Below are 14,552 nucleotides of genomic sequence, written 5' to 3'. Positions count from 1 at the left end.
TGGAGAAAAAAGTGGAAAAATGGAAAAAAATGGAAAAAATGGAAGAAATCGCATAAAGGACTGCTGCCTCCCCAAATGTGATTTCCACCAAAGTGGAAAAAACAGAAGGTAGGTGAAGGGTTAGTGTGTGGGTGTGGCGCAGTCCTAATTCATAGAAATACTTGGTAAATCGTGTTTAGCCAAATCCCATATGTAAAGTCGCATATAAAGTATAAACCAAAATTGCAAATAAAAAATTCAACGAGAATAAAACCAAACATAATACAGCAAAGTGACCCCCTTTGGAGTGTGTAGGTGTAACGTGGTCCTAGTTTAAAAAATATTTTGTAAATCGTGTGTAGCCAAATCCCACATGTAAAATCGCATGTAAATTATAAACAAAATATAAACAAAATCGCATATAGCAAATTTAACGGCTAGGTTGGCCCCCTTTGAATTGGGGGAGGGGGAAGGGGAACAGGGGATGAAATAAAAAAATGACTTTAGCCAAAGCTATTCCATCCGCATAAAAACCCCATATAGTGATTGACAAACATAACATTGCTGAATAATTACATAGGTTAAATTGTGACTAGTGCTCAGTGCAATTTAAGTGAAAAACTTAACATCTTTGTAAAACAAGGCAGGTATTTGTATAAATCTTGGTGACCAGGTGCTCGTGTCTTGTGATCATGCGGACACTCACCAGCTTCTTTAACCCCTGCGGGGGTAATGCGCAGTCACAGTGTATGCCACTGTGCGGCAATCCACAGGCAGTTTCTGGGTCACGATGACGTTTTAGGCAGCTTCTTTAACCCCTGCGGGGGTAATGCGCAGTCACAGTGTATGCCACTGTGCGGCAATCCACAGGCTGTTTCTGGGTCACGGTGACATTTTAGGCATAAGAGAAGAAAGAGGAGATTCCATAGCGTAAAACCATAAAACACTCTTTATTGAACGCAGATGACAGAATGGTACTCACATTTAAGCAGTTTATAATAGGCAACCAAATGTCATCAAAACAGGAGAGCTTCAGATTTAGGTTGGTGATCCTCTGGGAGATGATGCAAAAGCGTCAGAATAGGCCACGCCCTACGCGTTTCGTCATAGGGACGTCAACTGGAGCGTGTAAAGTAAAGAAAGCTTGCAGGGAAAATGTCATTTTTTTGGCTTTATAGATGTCATTATTGCTGCAGCAACTTTTATACACAGTACAGATATGCCACTTTACAGGCAGACTAAGGCCCCCCCCCCCCCGGTACTATATTTAGAGGAATTTTTATGCTTTCACTTTAAGCATCAGTAAATCACTGCTCATTCGATAATAATGTTTTTTACAACCTTTTTTTATTGATACATGTTCCCCAGGGCAGTACTCGGACCCCATAACCATTGTAGGTGCTCAGTCTTTGGCTGTGGAACTTGGTATAAGTGGGAGTTAAAAAACTAGAGTTATAGAGTGAATAAGTCTTGCTTGTTGATTGCTGGGTTTGCTGGGGTGCATTTTTGGGGCTTTTCCTTTTAGTTTTTCATTTGCCTTTTTCTGTCACTTTTTAAATAGCTTTTTTTTCTTTTCTTTTTTTTTTTTTTTCCTCTGGTTCCTTCAGCCTATCAATTAAGGGGGGTGGTTAATTGCTCACAGGTGCCTATTTAACTGGGTGTAGAGCTCAGTCTGAGCGTGCTCAGTCTTTGGCTGTGGAACTTTGTGTAAGTGGAACTTGGTATAAGTGGGAGTTAAAAAACTAGAGTTATAGAGTGAATAAGTCTTGCTTGTTGATTGCTGGGTTTGCTGGGGTGCATTTTTGGGGCTTTTCCTTTTAGTTTTTCATTTGCCTTTTTCTGTCACTTTTTAAATAGCTTTTTTTTCTTTTTTTTTTTTTTTTTTTTTTCCTCTGGTTCCTTCAGCCTATCAATTAAGGGGGGTGGTTAATTGCTCACAGGTGCCTATTTAACTGGGTGTAGAGCTCAGTCTGAGCGTGCTCAGTCTTTGGCTGTGGAACTTTGTGTAAGTGGGAGTTAAAAAACTAGAGTTTAAAACAGGAGGTTATAACAGGGGTCATAGTACCTGTGTAGTGTGAGTATCTGAGTGTTGTCTGAGTAGTGTGTGTGGATCGTTAGTACTTGTGTATTGTGTACTGTATACTTGAGTATTGCGAGTGCACGTAGGTCTGCGACTGTTCTGCGATTGCACGTAGGTCTGTGAGTACCTGTGTATTGTCTTGTTGTGTACCTGTGTATTGTCTTGAGTATTAGTGCCAGGAAGCTAGCTGTTAGGTAATTTGGACAGGGTAAAATCCCCAAATCCTCACTAAATTTAATAGGTACGATGCCCGGCGGGTGTGGAGAGGCGACTCTTTGTACATCTTGCCGCATGTATGCGTTCCTTGATCATCCGATCGAGGGTGAATACTGCTGTGCAAAATGTAAGCATATTGTTTCCCTGGAAGCCCAGGTTCTGAATCTGGGGAAGCAACTGTCAGCACTGAGAAGTCCCTCCATACTAAAGGTGAGCCAGGAATGTACACGGCAGGTGCCTGCAGGGGCCAGCACAGAGGCGGGTGGAGACAAAGAGGCGCAGGCACTAGCAAAGAGTAGATGGGTGACAGTCAGGAGGGGTAGAGGGGGAAGTGCCAGAGAGGCCAATCCAGGACTGGAGCATCCCAATAAGTACGCTCCATTGAGTGTCATTGGTGAAACCAGTCAGGGACCAGCACTGCTGGAGATGAGGGACTCTCCTAGCTGCCAGGGGAAGAACTCCTCCAGTGAGAGTGGGGGGGCAGCAAAGGGAAAGGAAAGACAGATTCTGGTGGTAGGGGACTCAATTCTTAGAAGGACAGAGAGGGCAATCTGTAACCAAGACCTGAAGCGCTGAACAGTATGTTGTCTACCGGGCGCTCGGGTTCGGCACATCACGGATCTTGTGGACAGATTAAGTCAGAGGCAGATGGAGTGTCCTAAAGAACGATTTTAGGGACTTAGGTGCTAAATTGAGGAAAAGGACCTCCAAGGTAGTATTCTCAGGAATACTACCGGTACATCGAGCCACACCAGAAAGGCAGAGGGAGATTAGGGAAGTAAACAAGTGGCTGAAGAGCTGGTGTAGTAAGGAGGGGTTTGGGTTCCTGGAGGACTGGGCCGACTTCTCAGTCGGTAACCGGTACTATAGAAGGGACGGACTGCACCTAAATGAGGAGGGTGCAGATCTGCTGGGAATGAAGATGGCCAAAAAGTTAGAGGGGTTTTTAAACTAGGCGATGGGGGGGAGGGTCCAGAGACAGTGATAGCCAGCGCGGAAGATATTCCAGAGGGTAGTATTGGGGGCATTAGTGGTAGGTTAACCAAAGCACAAAAACACAAGGTGAGTATAGTAGCAAGTCCTAGTTGCAATTTTGAAACACCCAATACGAGGACAATATGCGACCGGTCTAAACTATGTGGCATGTTCACCAATGCCAGGAGCATGGCAAACAAGATGGGTGAACTAGAGATACTGTTGTACAAGGAGGATTTGGATTTTGTGGGAATTTCAGAGACCTGGTTCAACAGCTCTCATGATTGGCTGGCAAACATTCAAGGGTATACCCTATACCGCAAGGATAGAGAGGGTAAAAAAGGGGCAGGGGTATGCCTATATATCAAGAATAATGTACAAGCGAATGTGAGAGATGACATCACTGAGGGAGCTAGAGAGGAGGTTGAATCCTTATGGGTAGAGCTACAAAGGGATGAAGCTAAGGGGAAAATAATACTGGGAGTATGCTATAGGCCCCCTAACCTGAAGGAGGAAGTGGAGACGAATCTCCTATCACAAATTGGATTAGCAGCAAGGATGGGAAGTGTTATCATAATGGGGGATTTTAATTATCCAGACATAGACTGGGCGGAGGGAACCGCGCATTAATTTAAGGCTCGCCAGTTCCTTAATGTCTTGCAGGACAATTTTATGGGTCAGATGGTAGACGCACCAACTAGAAATAAAACATTACTGGATCTACTGATTACCAACAATACAGACCTGATCACAGATGTGGAAATACGGGGCAATTTAGGTAACAGCGATCACAGGTCAATTAGTTTCAGTATAAATCACACAAATAGGAAACATAAAGGGAATACAAAGACACTGAATTTCAAAAGAGCCAACTTCCCTAAACTACAAACCTTGCTAAAAGGCATAAATTGGGATAAAATATTAGGAACAAAGAATACGGAGGAGAGATGGGTTTGCTTTAAGAGCATATTAAATAAGGGCATTAGCCAATGTATCCCATTGGGTAATAAATTTAAAGAGCGAACAAAAATCCTGGATGGCTTAACTCCAATGTAAAAATGCATATAAAAGCAAAGGAGAAGGCCTTCAAAAAATACAAGGTTGAGGGATCATCCTCAGCATTCAGACTTTATAAAGAATGCAATAAGAAATGTAAGGGTGCAATTAGGACGGCTAAGATAGAACATGAAAGACACATAGCGGAGGAGAGCAAAAAAAATCCCAAGAAATTCTTTAAGTATGTAAACAGTAAAAAAGGGAGGACAGACCATATTGGCCACATAAAGAACGAGGAAGGACATCTGGTTACAAAGGATGGGGAGATGGCAAAGGTATTGAATTTATTCTTCTCCTCAGTCTTCACGAGTGAATCGGGGGGCTTCAGTAACCAAAACTGCAGTGTTTATCCTCATGACACAACACAGGAAGCACCTCCATGGTTAACAGAGGACGGAATTAAAATTAGACTTGAGAAACTTAACATTAATAAATCACCGGGACCAGATGGCTTGCATCCGAGGGTACTTAGGGAACTCAGTCAGGTGATTGCCAGACCGTTGTTCCTAATTTTTACAGACAGTCTATTGACTGGAATGGTACCAGCTGATTGGAGAAAAGCCAATATAGCACCAATATTTAAAAAGGGCCCAAAATACATCCCTGGGAATTACAGACCAGTTAGCCTAACATCAATAGTATGTAAAATCTTGGAGGGGATGATAAGGGACTATATACAAGATTTTAGTAATAAGAACGATATCATTAGCAGTAATCAGCATGGATTCATGAAGAATCGTTCTTGCCAAACCAATCTATTAACCTTCTATGAGGAGGTGAGTTGCCATCTAGATAAAGGAAGGCCCGTAGATGTGGTGTATCTGGATTTTGCAAAAGCATTTGACACAGTTCCCCATAAACGTTTACTGTACAAAATAGGGTCCGTTGGCATGGACCATAGGGTGAGTACCTGGATTGAAAACTGGCTACAAGGGCGTGTTCAGAGGGTGGTGATAAATGGGGAGTACTCAGAATGGTCAGGGGTGGGTAGTGGGGTTCCCCAGGGTTCTGTGCTTGGACCAATCCTATTTAATTTGTTTATAAACGATCTGGAGGATGGGATAAACAGTTCAATCTCTGTATTTGCAGACGACACTAAGCTAAGCAGGGCAATAACTTCTCCGCAGGATGTGGAAACCTTGCAAAAAGACCTGAACAAATTAATGGGGTGGGCGACTACATGGCAAATGAGGTTCAATGTAGAAAAATGTAAAATAATGCATTTGGGTGGCAAAAATATGAATGCAATCTATACACTGGGGGGAGAACCTCTGGGGGAATCTAGGATGGAAAAGGACCTGGGGGTCCTAGTAGATGATAGGCTCAGCAATGGCATGCAATGCCAAGCTGCTGCTAATAAGGCAAACAGAATATTGGCATGTATTAAAAGGGGGATCAACTCCAGAGATAAAACGATAATTCTCCCGCTCTACAAGACTCTGGTCCGGCCGCACCTGGAGTATGCTGTCCAGTTCTGGGCACCAGTCCTCAGGAAGGATGTACTGGAAATGGAGCGAGTACAAAGAAGGGCAACAAAGCTAATAAAGGGTCTGGAGGATCTTAGTTATGAGGAAAGGTTGCGAGCTCTGAACTTATTCTCTCTGGAGAAGAGACGCTTGAGAGGGGATATGATTTCAATTTACAAATACTGTACTGGTGACCCCACAATAGGGATAAAACTTTTTCGCAGAAGAGAGTTTAATAAGACTCGGGGCCACTCATTACAATTAGAAGAAAAGAGGTTTAACCTTAAACTACGTAGAGGGTTCTTTACTGTAAGAGCGGTAAGGATGTGGAATTCCCTTCCACAGGCGGTGGTCTCAGCGGGGAGCATTGATAGCTTCAAGAAACTATTAGATAATCACCTGAATGACCGCAACATACAGGGATATGTAAGGTAATACTGACATATAATCACACACATAGGTTGGACTTGATGGACGTGTGTCTTTTTTCAACCTCACCTACTATGTAACTATGTAACTATGTATGCCCAAATACTTGCATATAAGCCATCAAAATGGGCACTTTTGATTTTTCAAATTCGGGTCCCATAGATTTCAATGGGGTTCGTTATTCGGTTCTGAACTTATGCTATGTCCCCTTCTTCCAGCAGTACCCCAGAGTTCTGCTGGGACCTTGAAGAAAGGGATATACCCCAAAACCTTGTCCTGAAAAATTGTATGATGGTGCAAATAAAAAAGCATCACGGACAGTACTCAATTGTTTTTGTCGCAAGTGCACTAATACGGCTACAATCACCTCACAGCTTACTTTCTTTTCCATGTCTCCCAGTTGCAGCCTGCACCATATTGGCATCTTCCTCCAGCACAGAGTTAATTTCCACCCTTTCTACAGTGTTATGGCCATAATCTCATGCATGCGCGGTAGTTAGATAGGGTGTTTCAGGAAGTTCCCAATGGGCTGCTACTCTCGTGGGATTTCAGTGCAATGCTGCTGAGTACAGATGACATAGGCACGACAACTTTGTGAATGGACTGACGGTACACTGAGCGTGCCGTCAATGGGGGCCGAAAGGCGCATGCACAAATTACATTATCGCATTGAATAGCGCCCAATTTCTCTCAAATGGTGCAGGTTAGAATAAAAAATATATCTATATGCAAGTTATGTCATAATGCTTTCGATCTGGGGCCAGCAATCTATCCATCGCAATCTACCCATTGACCGCGTGTGGGTGACGGGTAGATCGTGAACACTCCTCTGCTTTGCAGACCCAGTCTCTCCTTGCAGCCTTCTCAGCCATACTCATCCTTCCTCACAGCACAGCAGAAATCGTGAGGCAGCACAGCTCAGAACAGAGGGCCGAAGCGGGAGCTGGCCAAGTTAACTTTTCAAGTTAACTGGCATATGATTGATTGCTAGGCGGTCCTAGCAACCAATCACCAGCTTGTTAATATGGAAAGTTAACTCCGGCATCTCTGGCTCCCGCCCTCTGTCCAGAGTTCTACTGACTCCCGCTTCTGCTCTGCGTACACCTCTATTGGTAGGAGAATGAATCTACTGCTCTACTGACACTAACATCCACATCCACTGCTCTTCTGACATCTACACTGTTGTGTGTGTGTGTGTGTGTGTTCGTGTGTGGGGGGGTGATGCAAAGGACGCAGAGGACATTGCTGGGGGAGGCAGAGGGCGCTACTTTCAGGAAGGAGGGCATGACGTGAAAAAGGAGCAGAGGACAATGCTATGGGGGTGGGGGGTGCAAAGGGGCAGAGGACACTACAGTGTGTGTGTGTGTGGGGGGGGGGGGGTTTGGGGGGGCAGACAACACTGCTATGGTGGGCGTGGACAGAAAACACAACTGTGGGGGGAGGTATTATGTGAAAGGGGGCAGAAGACACTGCTATGGGGGTACAGAGGTCATTACTGTGTGTTGGGGGAGCAGAGGACACTACTGTGGGCAGGGCCAGGGCCAGCATAAGGCTGCTTAGGCAGCCACTGTAAGGGTGCCGGAATGGGGTGGGGGTGGTAAACTCCGAATTCCCAGACACTTACAGCTGAGGCATGACCCCTAATATGTCACTAAAAAAAAATAATATCGTAACATTTAATAAAATAAAAAAATTGTAAAAAATAATAAAAATCAAAACTACTGACACCATCCACTGCCCTTCTGACACAAACCGCTGCTCTGCCAACACATCCACTGCCCAAAAGACACCATCCACTGCCCTACTGACACTAACCTCTGCTCTGCCGACACATCCACTGCTTCACAGACACCGTCCACCGCCCTACAGACAACGTCCACTTTTAAGGTAGGCTAAGATTATATTTTTACATTGACATTTGTTTTTATATATTTTTCTAAGCTTTCCTTACTATTTAGTTAGCCCTTGCTAGTTAATGTCTATTAAAAAAATGGCACCAAACACCGGTGATCTTTGCTTTCTTTATGTTTTCAAGTAGATCTCCACATCTCAAAGGTTATCTACCCCTGCTTTAGGCTGGGTTCACACTAGCTGTGGCCGTGGCTCACAGCAGGGGTGCATCACTGTACACCAATTCAGGTGCAAAATCGGTCTGAATTTTTGCCTGAATTTGCACCTGAAACGGAGCCAAAGACGCACAGGACCCTTTTCCAGTGCACTCCATGGCCACGCCGGAGCTGTGTGAATCGGCTCCATTGAGAGCCGGTTACAGTCTCCTGTCATGCGAAACCCGCATCCAATTTGCATCAGTGTGAACCCAGCTTTAGATAATGGAACAGTATTGCGGGAGACTTTACTGCCCATTTAAGATAACTATTTGCCCATGGAAAGGAAACTAAATTGATCACTTAATTCCCCCCCCCCCCCTTTATTAGCATATACTTACCACACACTCCCACACACAGTTCAACTGACAGGAGTGAAATACCTGACCCTTGCCCTTTCTCACATCTGATGGCACTGGTCCCCCACAATTAGTCCCTTGTATGTCACATGAGGGCAGGGAAGGGGTCCATAGCTTTGTGTAAGCTCTGAGTCAGTCTGGAGAAAAGATGCGTTAATGCGACCCTTTCCTTAAACCTGCAGGAGCATAAAAAAACAGATCTACACTGCAAAATGTTATCAGAATGCATTTATTTTATTTGTTTGACAGCACTGCTGGAGCCCCCTAAAATACAGCTGCATTCTCTTTTGCTTTTCTGCAGAACATATGGCCTGAGCAACCATGACATATGTCTCTATGGGGAGAGGAATTTTTGGCATTATGGTTTTGTTTAGCCAAAGCTTTATTTTTAATTTTGCCTAAATACAAAAGGATTAAATACCCATGTCTGGTTGTTTTTGCTGTCTGTGTCCCAATGGGGAGATTTCTTTCAAATGCTTACAACTGGAAGTGAAACAGGAAGTGATAGGAAATCACTACAAAATGATGGAAATTACCCTCTTATGCCCCGTACACACGGTCGGACTTTGTTCGGACATTCTGACAACAAAATCCTAGGATTTTTTCGGACGGATGTTGGCTCAAACTTGTCTTGCATACACACGGTCACACAAAGTTGTCGGAAAATCCGATCGTTCTGAACGCGGTGACGTAAAACACGTACATCGGGACTATAAACGGGGCAGTGGCCAATAGCTTTCATCTCTTTATTTATTCTGAGCACTTAATTCGCCCCCTCCTTTATTAGCATATACTTACTGTTCACCACTCCCACACACAGTTCAACTGACAGGAGTGAAATACCTGACCCTTGTCCTTTCTCACATCTGATGGCACTGGTCCCCCACAATTGGTCCCTTGTATGTCACATGAGGGCAGGGAAGGGGTCCATAGCTTTGTGTAAGCTCTGAGTCAGTCTGGGGGAAAGATGCGTTAATGCGACCCTTTCCTTAAACCCGAAGTAGCATAAAAAACAGATCTACACTGCAAAATGTTATCAGAATACATTTATTTTATTTGTTTGACAGCACTGCTGGAGCCCCCTAAAATACAGCTGTATTCTCTTTTGCTTTCCTGTAGAACATACGGCCTAAGCAACCATGTCATATGTCTCTATGGGGAGAGTTGAGGTATAGGGTATACCCAAACCAATGCAAATTCCAACTTTTATAAAGCCAGTATTTGCATGAAAACATCTGCAAGCTCTGGTAGCTCTGTGTGAGGGATTATTCTGACATGACTAATAATTTTTGGCATTATGGGTTTGTTTAGCCAAAGCTTTATTTTTTAATTTTGCCTAAAAAATTAAAGGATTAAATACCCATGTCTGATTGTTTTTGCTGTCTGTGTCCCATTGGGGAGATTTCCTTCAAATACTTACACTGGAGGTGAAACAGGAAGTGACAGGAAATCACTACAAAATGATGGAAATTACCCTCTTAGACATTTGTCACCTAAAATGGTGCCCCCATTGGAAGATTTAACTGCACCTCCTTCTGTAGTACTTTCTGTAGTACTACTTTTTGAATTTCCCCTTACTTTTTGATTCAGTGACAACGATCACCAGGACAAATAGAAGGGTACATGTTTCCAGCTGGGACACAGGAATAAAAACTTAGTAGAGGGTCTAACACTATCCTAAAAACAAAATGCCTTTAGAGTTACAAAAGTAAATTCTTTGTGAATTGCCGTATATTTATTATCTTCCTAGGAAAAGATTGCACAATTCAGCACATCATGTACTGTATATTAAAATGGATAGTAAATAATAAATGTAGCGCTATGTGTAAAATTATAAATATAAAGTGCAAATCTCTAAAATAAATAAATCCTACATATAAATCAATAGTCCATAAAATGAAGAAATAAAACATGAAAAACTCTTCTTGTGATCATTTTCATGTTTTATTTCTTAATTTTTTCATTTTATGGACTATTCATTTATATGTAGGATTTATTTATTTTAGAGATTAGCACTTTATATTTATAATTTTACACATAGCGCTACATTTATTATTTACTATCCATTTTGAAATTAGTGTGGTGTACCACTTGGAATGTTTAGCAGCTGTGCACGTTTATTATTAGGTTATCTTATTTAAACATCACAATATTACTTACTTGTGGCGCTGATTGTTTCATCTTATAATTTGCATTATAATGTACTGTATATTCATTCATATTTTTGTCCTAAACAATGTAGAGTCCCAACAGTTAGACCTGAAAGCAGCTGAAGAAGATCCAAAGCATCCTACGGTAAGATACAACACACTGAGAATTCTTGCAGGCGCTTAGTCTTTTTGGACACAGTAGTAGGTTATATAGAAATGCTGTTAGGGCCCAGTTTACTTTTGGAAGTCTGATTTCAAAAGGTGTAAAGTAGAAGCTTTGAAAGTCTGTGTAAAAATCTATCTAACATTGGCATGAGAGGGTGCAAGAAAGAATTTACAATGTCCGCTACATACAGCTACTATTAGATAGGATCACAAAAGGAATATCGATTGTACTTTTAAGCCAGAAACTACTTGAACAGTTTTCTGTAATAGCAATGTCAGCCTTCGTTATTTGGCACCTTTTTTTAATAATACAGTATTGTGTGTTAGCAGAATTGTAGGCGTGTTGCTAGACTCTGCCACCCAAAGCACATACCCAGGTCTTGTACTAAGAGCCCTGGTCCCCTTTGTCAACCGAATTAATACCTGGTATGATGGCAATCAAATGTCAATCTCTGAACTTTGGTTTGAAGATTGTTTGTATCTTGTTTATCCATTCAATATACAATATACTTTTTGAAATTTAGTAAATCTATAGATTAAAATATATATTATAAGCATTGATAATACATTTGATTTTTATTCCATTGCAGTTATTATGACCAAATCACTTTTTCAGAAACAAAATAATTATATTAGACCCAGATCTGACCCAAAGACCAATCACAAGGATTTCAAAGCTTCAGAATGCTTGACATTCTAAGGTCTGGTATTCTTTTTTTCCTCTGGCCTGGGACCCCTGTCAGAAAAAAAAAGCCATATTACTAACCGCTCAAGTTTAAGGAACTACAGTATTAAATGGGAACAAGACTTAAAGTGAACGAAGACAGCAAAAAGAAATGAAAGGACTAGGAAGAGATGGGATTGGGAACAAACATTCAGTCTCCACCATTTTTTGTCATGGCATGCTTCAAATGCCACGGGGGCCTTGAGTCTTTTTAGCACACTAGCAATGTCCATGCATAGCAAAAATTGCTGTAACTACATTCTGATATTTATTTTGCAAAAAATAGAGAACATAAATGCACTGAATGTTTATGCTACCTTCATTTTCCTTGTAGGCCCTTGAGACTGTTGGAGACACCAATAAGAACGAAGAAGGTATGTCCAGTCCAGGTCTGTAAACTCTTATGTGCAATAGAGTGCAGATAGTAAAAGTCAGTGAAAGTATATTCTAATAATAAAGAAAAAGAAAGAACCTACGCTATGGAAAATAAAACTAAAAAAATATATGTAGTGATATAATTGAGCCGCTGCTAAAGTGAAAGGTAAAAGACCCCAAAATACAAAAGATAAATTATACTAAGTGCTGCTCCTTTAACTCAGACCAATACAGTATGAAACAAATCTATACCAATATATACAATATCACAATATGTCTTAACAGAATAATATGAAGTGCTCAGTGCAAATATAAAGTGCAAAAGTATAAAGTTCAATCATATAAAGTCCATCCAATGTGGTATGTTGAACTTGTAAACAGTGTTAGTGATGATTTTCAGGTAACTATGCGTGCTCCCTTCCTGGGTCCCCACTCACCAGAAAAAAAGCAGTAAATACGCCTGTTAGTATCTCCAGGTCAGCATCTCCCTTCACTGATAATTAGGTTCTGTAGATACTATGTAAGGATACCTCCTATCTTTCACCGGTAGGATTAAAAACATATAGACATCCTGGATCCTTTCCTTCGTACTTAGTTGTCAGGTACCCATAAAGATGTGTGGCAATGAAGAAAAAAATAATGTATATAGTGTAATACTGCAAGGTTTATTCATAAAACAAAAATATTACACTTACATCAAAAAACTTTAAAACGTGCAACGAAACGTCACGTTCAAACAATAGTCACCATGTCTCCGCGGCTTGACGCGTTTCGCCCCTCCGACTGGGCGTCATCAGAAGCTGCTGGGGCCCGTGACTGGCTGCCTTATATGTATTAAGTCCCACCCACTACACCCTGTGACACCCACTACTCCTATTGATGGCGCAGTAAAAATTATTACCATTTCTGGTTTCCGCCGAAACCAGAAATTGATGTTTTCCCCGGAACCGCAAGTGACGTTTTACTGGAACCGGAAATGACCAAAAACCAGAAGTGAGACAATTATCCTCTTTCCACATATCTGGTCAGTATAGAATCCCTTCCTGTATACACAGGAAGCATTCAGATTACCTTATGAATACTTAAATGGGACATGGCCAGATCCACCCCAATACGGAAGTAGAGCTATTACAATATTTGTATATTAACTGGACTAGTGTCTTATTAAATAATAATAACAATTTCTAATGGGGGACTTTCCCACTCCAATAGTTAGTACAACATACAATAAAACCAATTCATAAATACATCAATATGCATAAAATTGATACAACATATATATTCTAATAATGTCTTGTCTTCCCTTCAGGAGACTTTTGGGATAGGCTTGTAGAGGTGGTTAAGGACTCTGGTGGCTACAAAAAGATCACTGGCCAGTTGAACAACGAAGGTGTCCTTTCAGAAGATGATCAACAAAAGCTAAATTCCTCTCAGAACGCGAAAGATTTTAGCGACGCAGCAAAAGTATTTGGGGAAAAACTGACAAAAAAGCCTGAACACTTAGTACCTGTGTTTAAAGCAATCTTTAAATTATGATCTACACTAAATATTACAGAAGGACATTTGCTAAATGGCCAAAGTGGTTGAAAGGAAGATGACATGACCTACAGTTTTGCTAAGACTCAAAGAAAAAATCTGCAAAGAACTAATTCTAAGGTTCAAAAACCTACAGATTTCTCCAAAAAGTATTTCTTATGGCTTTCTTTTAACCTTAAGGCCTTGTTCACACCATGCGCGGAGAGAGACGTGAGTTTTTCTGCACACGTTCTGCAAGGGAACAAAGAAAAATTTGTTTATGTGCCCGGTTCACACCACAACACTGGTATCACATGTGGATTTTTTCTGCGCAGGAATCTGCAACATGTATAAAACTCACTGAAGCGCTCATGAAAACTGATGTAAACTGATGTTTCTGCAAGTGAAATCTGTGTGTTTTTTTTCCATCAGTTTTTCTGCGTGTATGGTGTGAAGGAGGCTTACGTGTCCTGTCCAGAAATGTAAATTTTAGGGGCATGGCCGCTCCTACCTAGAATTGCATTGCCTGGTCCCCTTTGTCAACCGAATTAATACCTGGTATGATGGCAATCAAATGTCAATCTCTGAACTTTGGTTTGAAGATTGTTTGTATCTTGTTTATCCATTCAATATACAATATACATTTTGAAATTTAGTAAATCTATAGATTAAAATATATATTATAAGCATTGATAATACATTTGATTTTTATTCCATTGCAGTTATTATGACCAAATCACTTTTTCAGAAACAAAATAATTATATTAGACCCAGATCTGACCCAAAGACCAATCACAAGGATTTCAAAGCTTCAGAATGCTTGACATTCTAAGGTCTAAAACTCACTGAAGCGCTCATGAAAACTGATGTAAACTGATGTTTCTGCAAGTGAAATCTGTGTGTTTTTTTTCTGTTTTTTCTGTTTTTCTGCGTGTATGGTGTGAAGGAGGCTTACGTG

At 41.3% G+C, this 14,552-nt stretch overlaps 1 protein-coding gene across 1 annotated transcript in view; it reads left to right on the top strand.

The window, feature by feature from the left end:
- The window catches only part of LOC141117132 (receptor-interacting serine/threonine-protein kinase 3-like), a 193,792-nt gene extending 179,509 nt beyond the window's left edge, over positions 1 to 14,283 (top strand). The window contains exons 8-10 of the mRNA XM_073609770.1: positions 10,908 to 10,960; positions 12,039 to 12,093; positions 13,389 to 14,283. Coding sequence (XP_073465871.1) covers positions 10,908 to 10,960; positions 12,039 to 12,093; positions 13,389 to 13,615 — 335 coding nt within the window. The 3' untranslated portion in view covers positions 13,616 to 14,283. The remainder of the gene's footprint in view (positions 1 to 10,907; positions 10,961 to 12,038; positions 12,094 to 13,388) is intronic.
- Positions 14,284 to 14,552: the final 269 nt, after the last annotated feature.

The sequence above is a fragment of the Aquarana catesbeiana genome, linkage group LG13 (assembly GCF_042186555.1).
Source record: "Aquarana catesbeiana isolate 2022-GZ linkage group LG13, ASM4218655v1, whole genome shotgun sequence".
NCBI lineage: Eukaryota > Metazoa > Chordata > Amphibia > Anura > Ranidae > Aquarana > Aquarana catesbeiana.
Note: the sequence above shows the minus strand (reverse complement) of the source record. Positions and strands in the feature narration are given on the sequence as shown.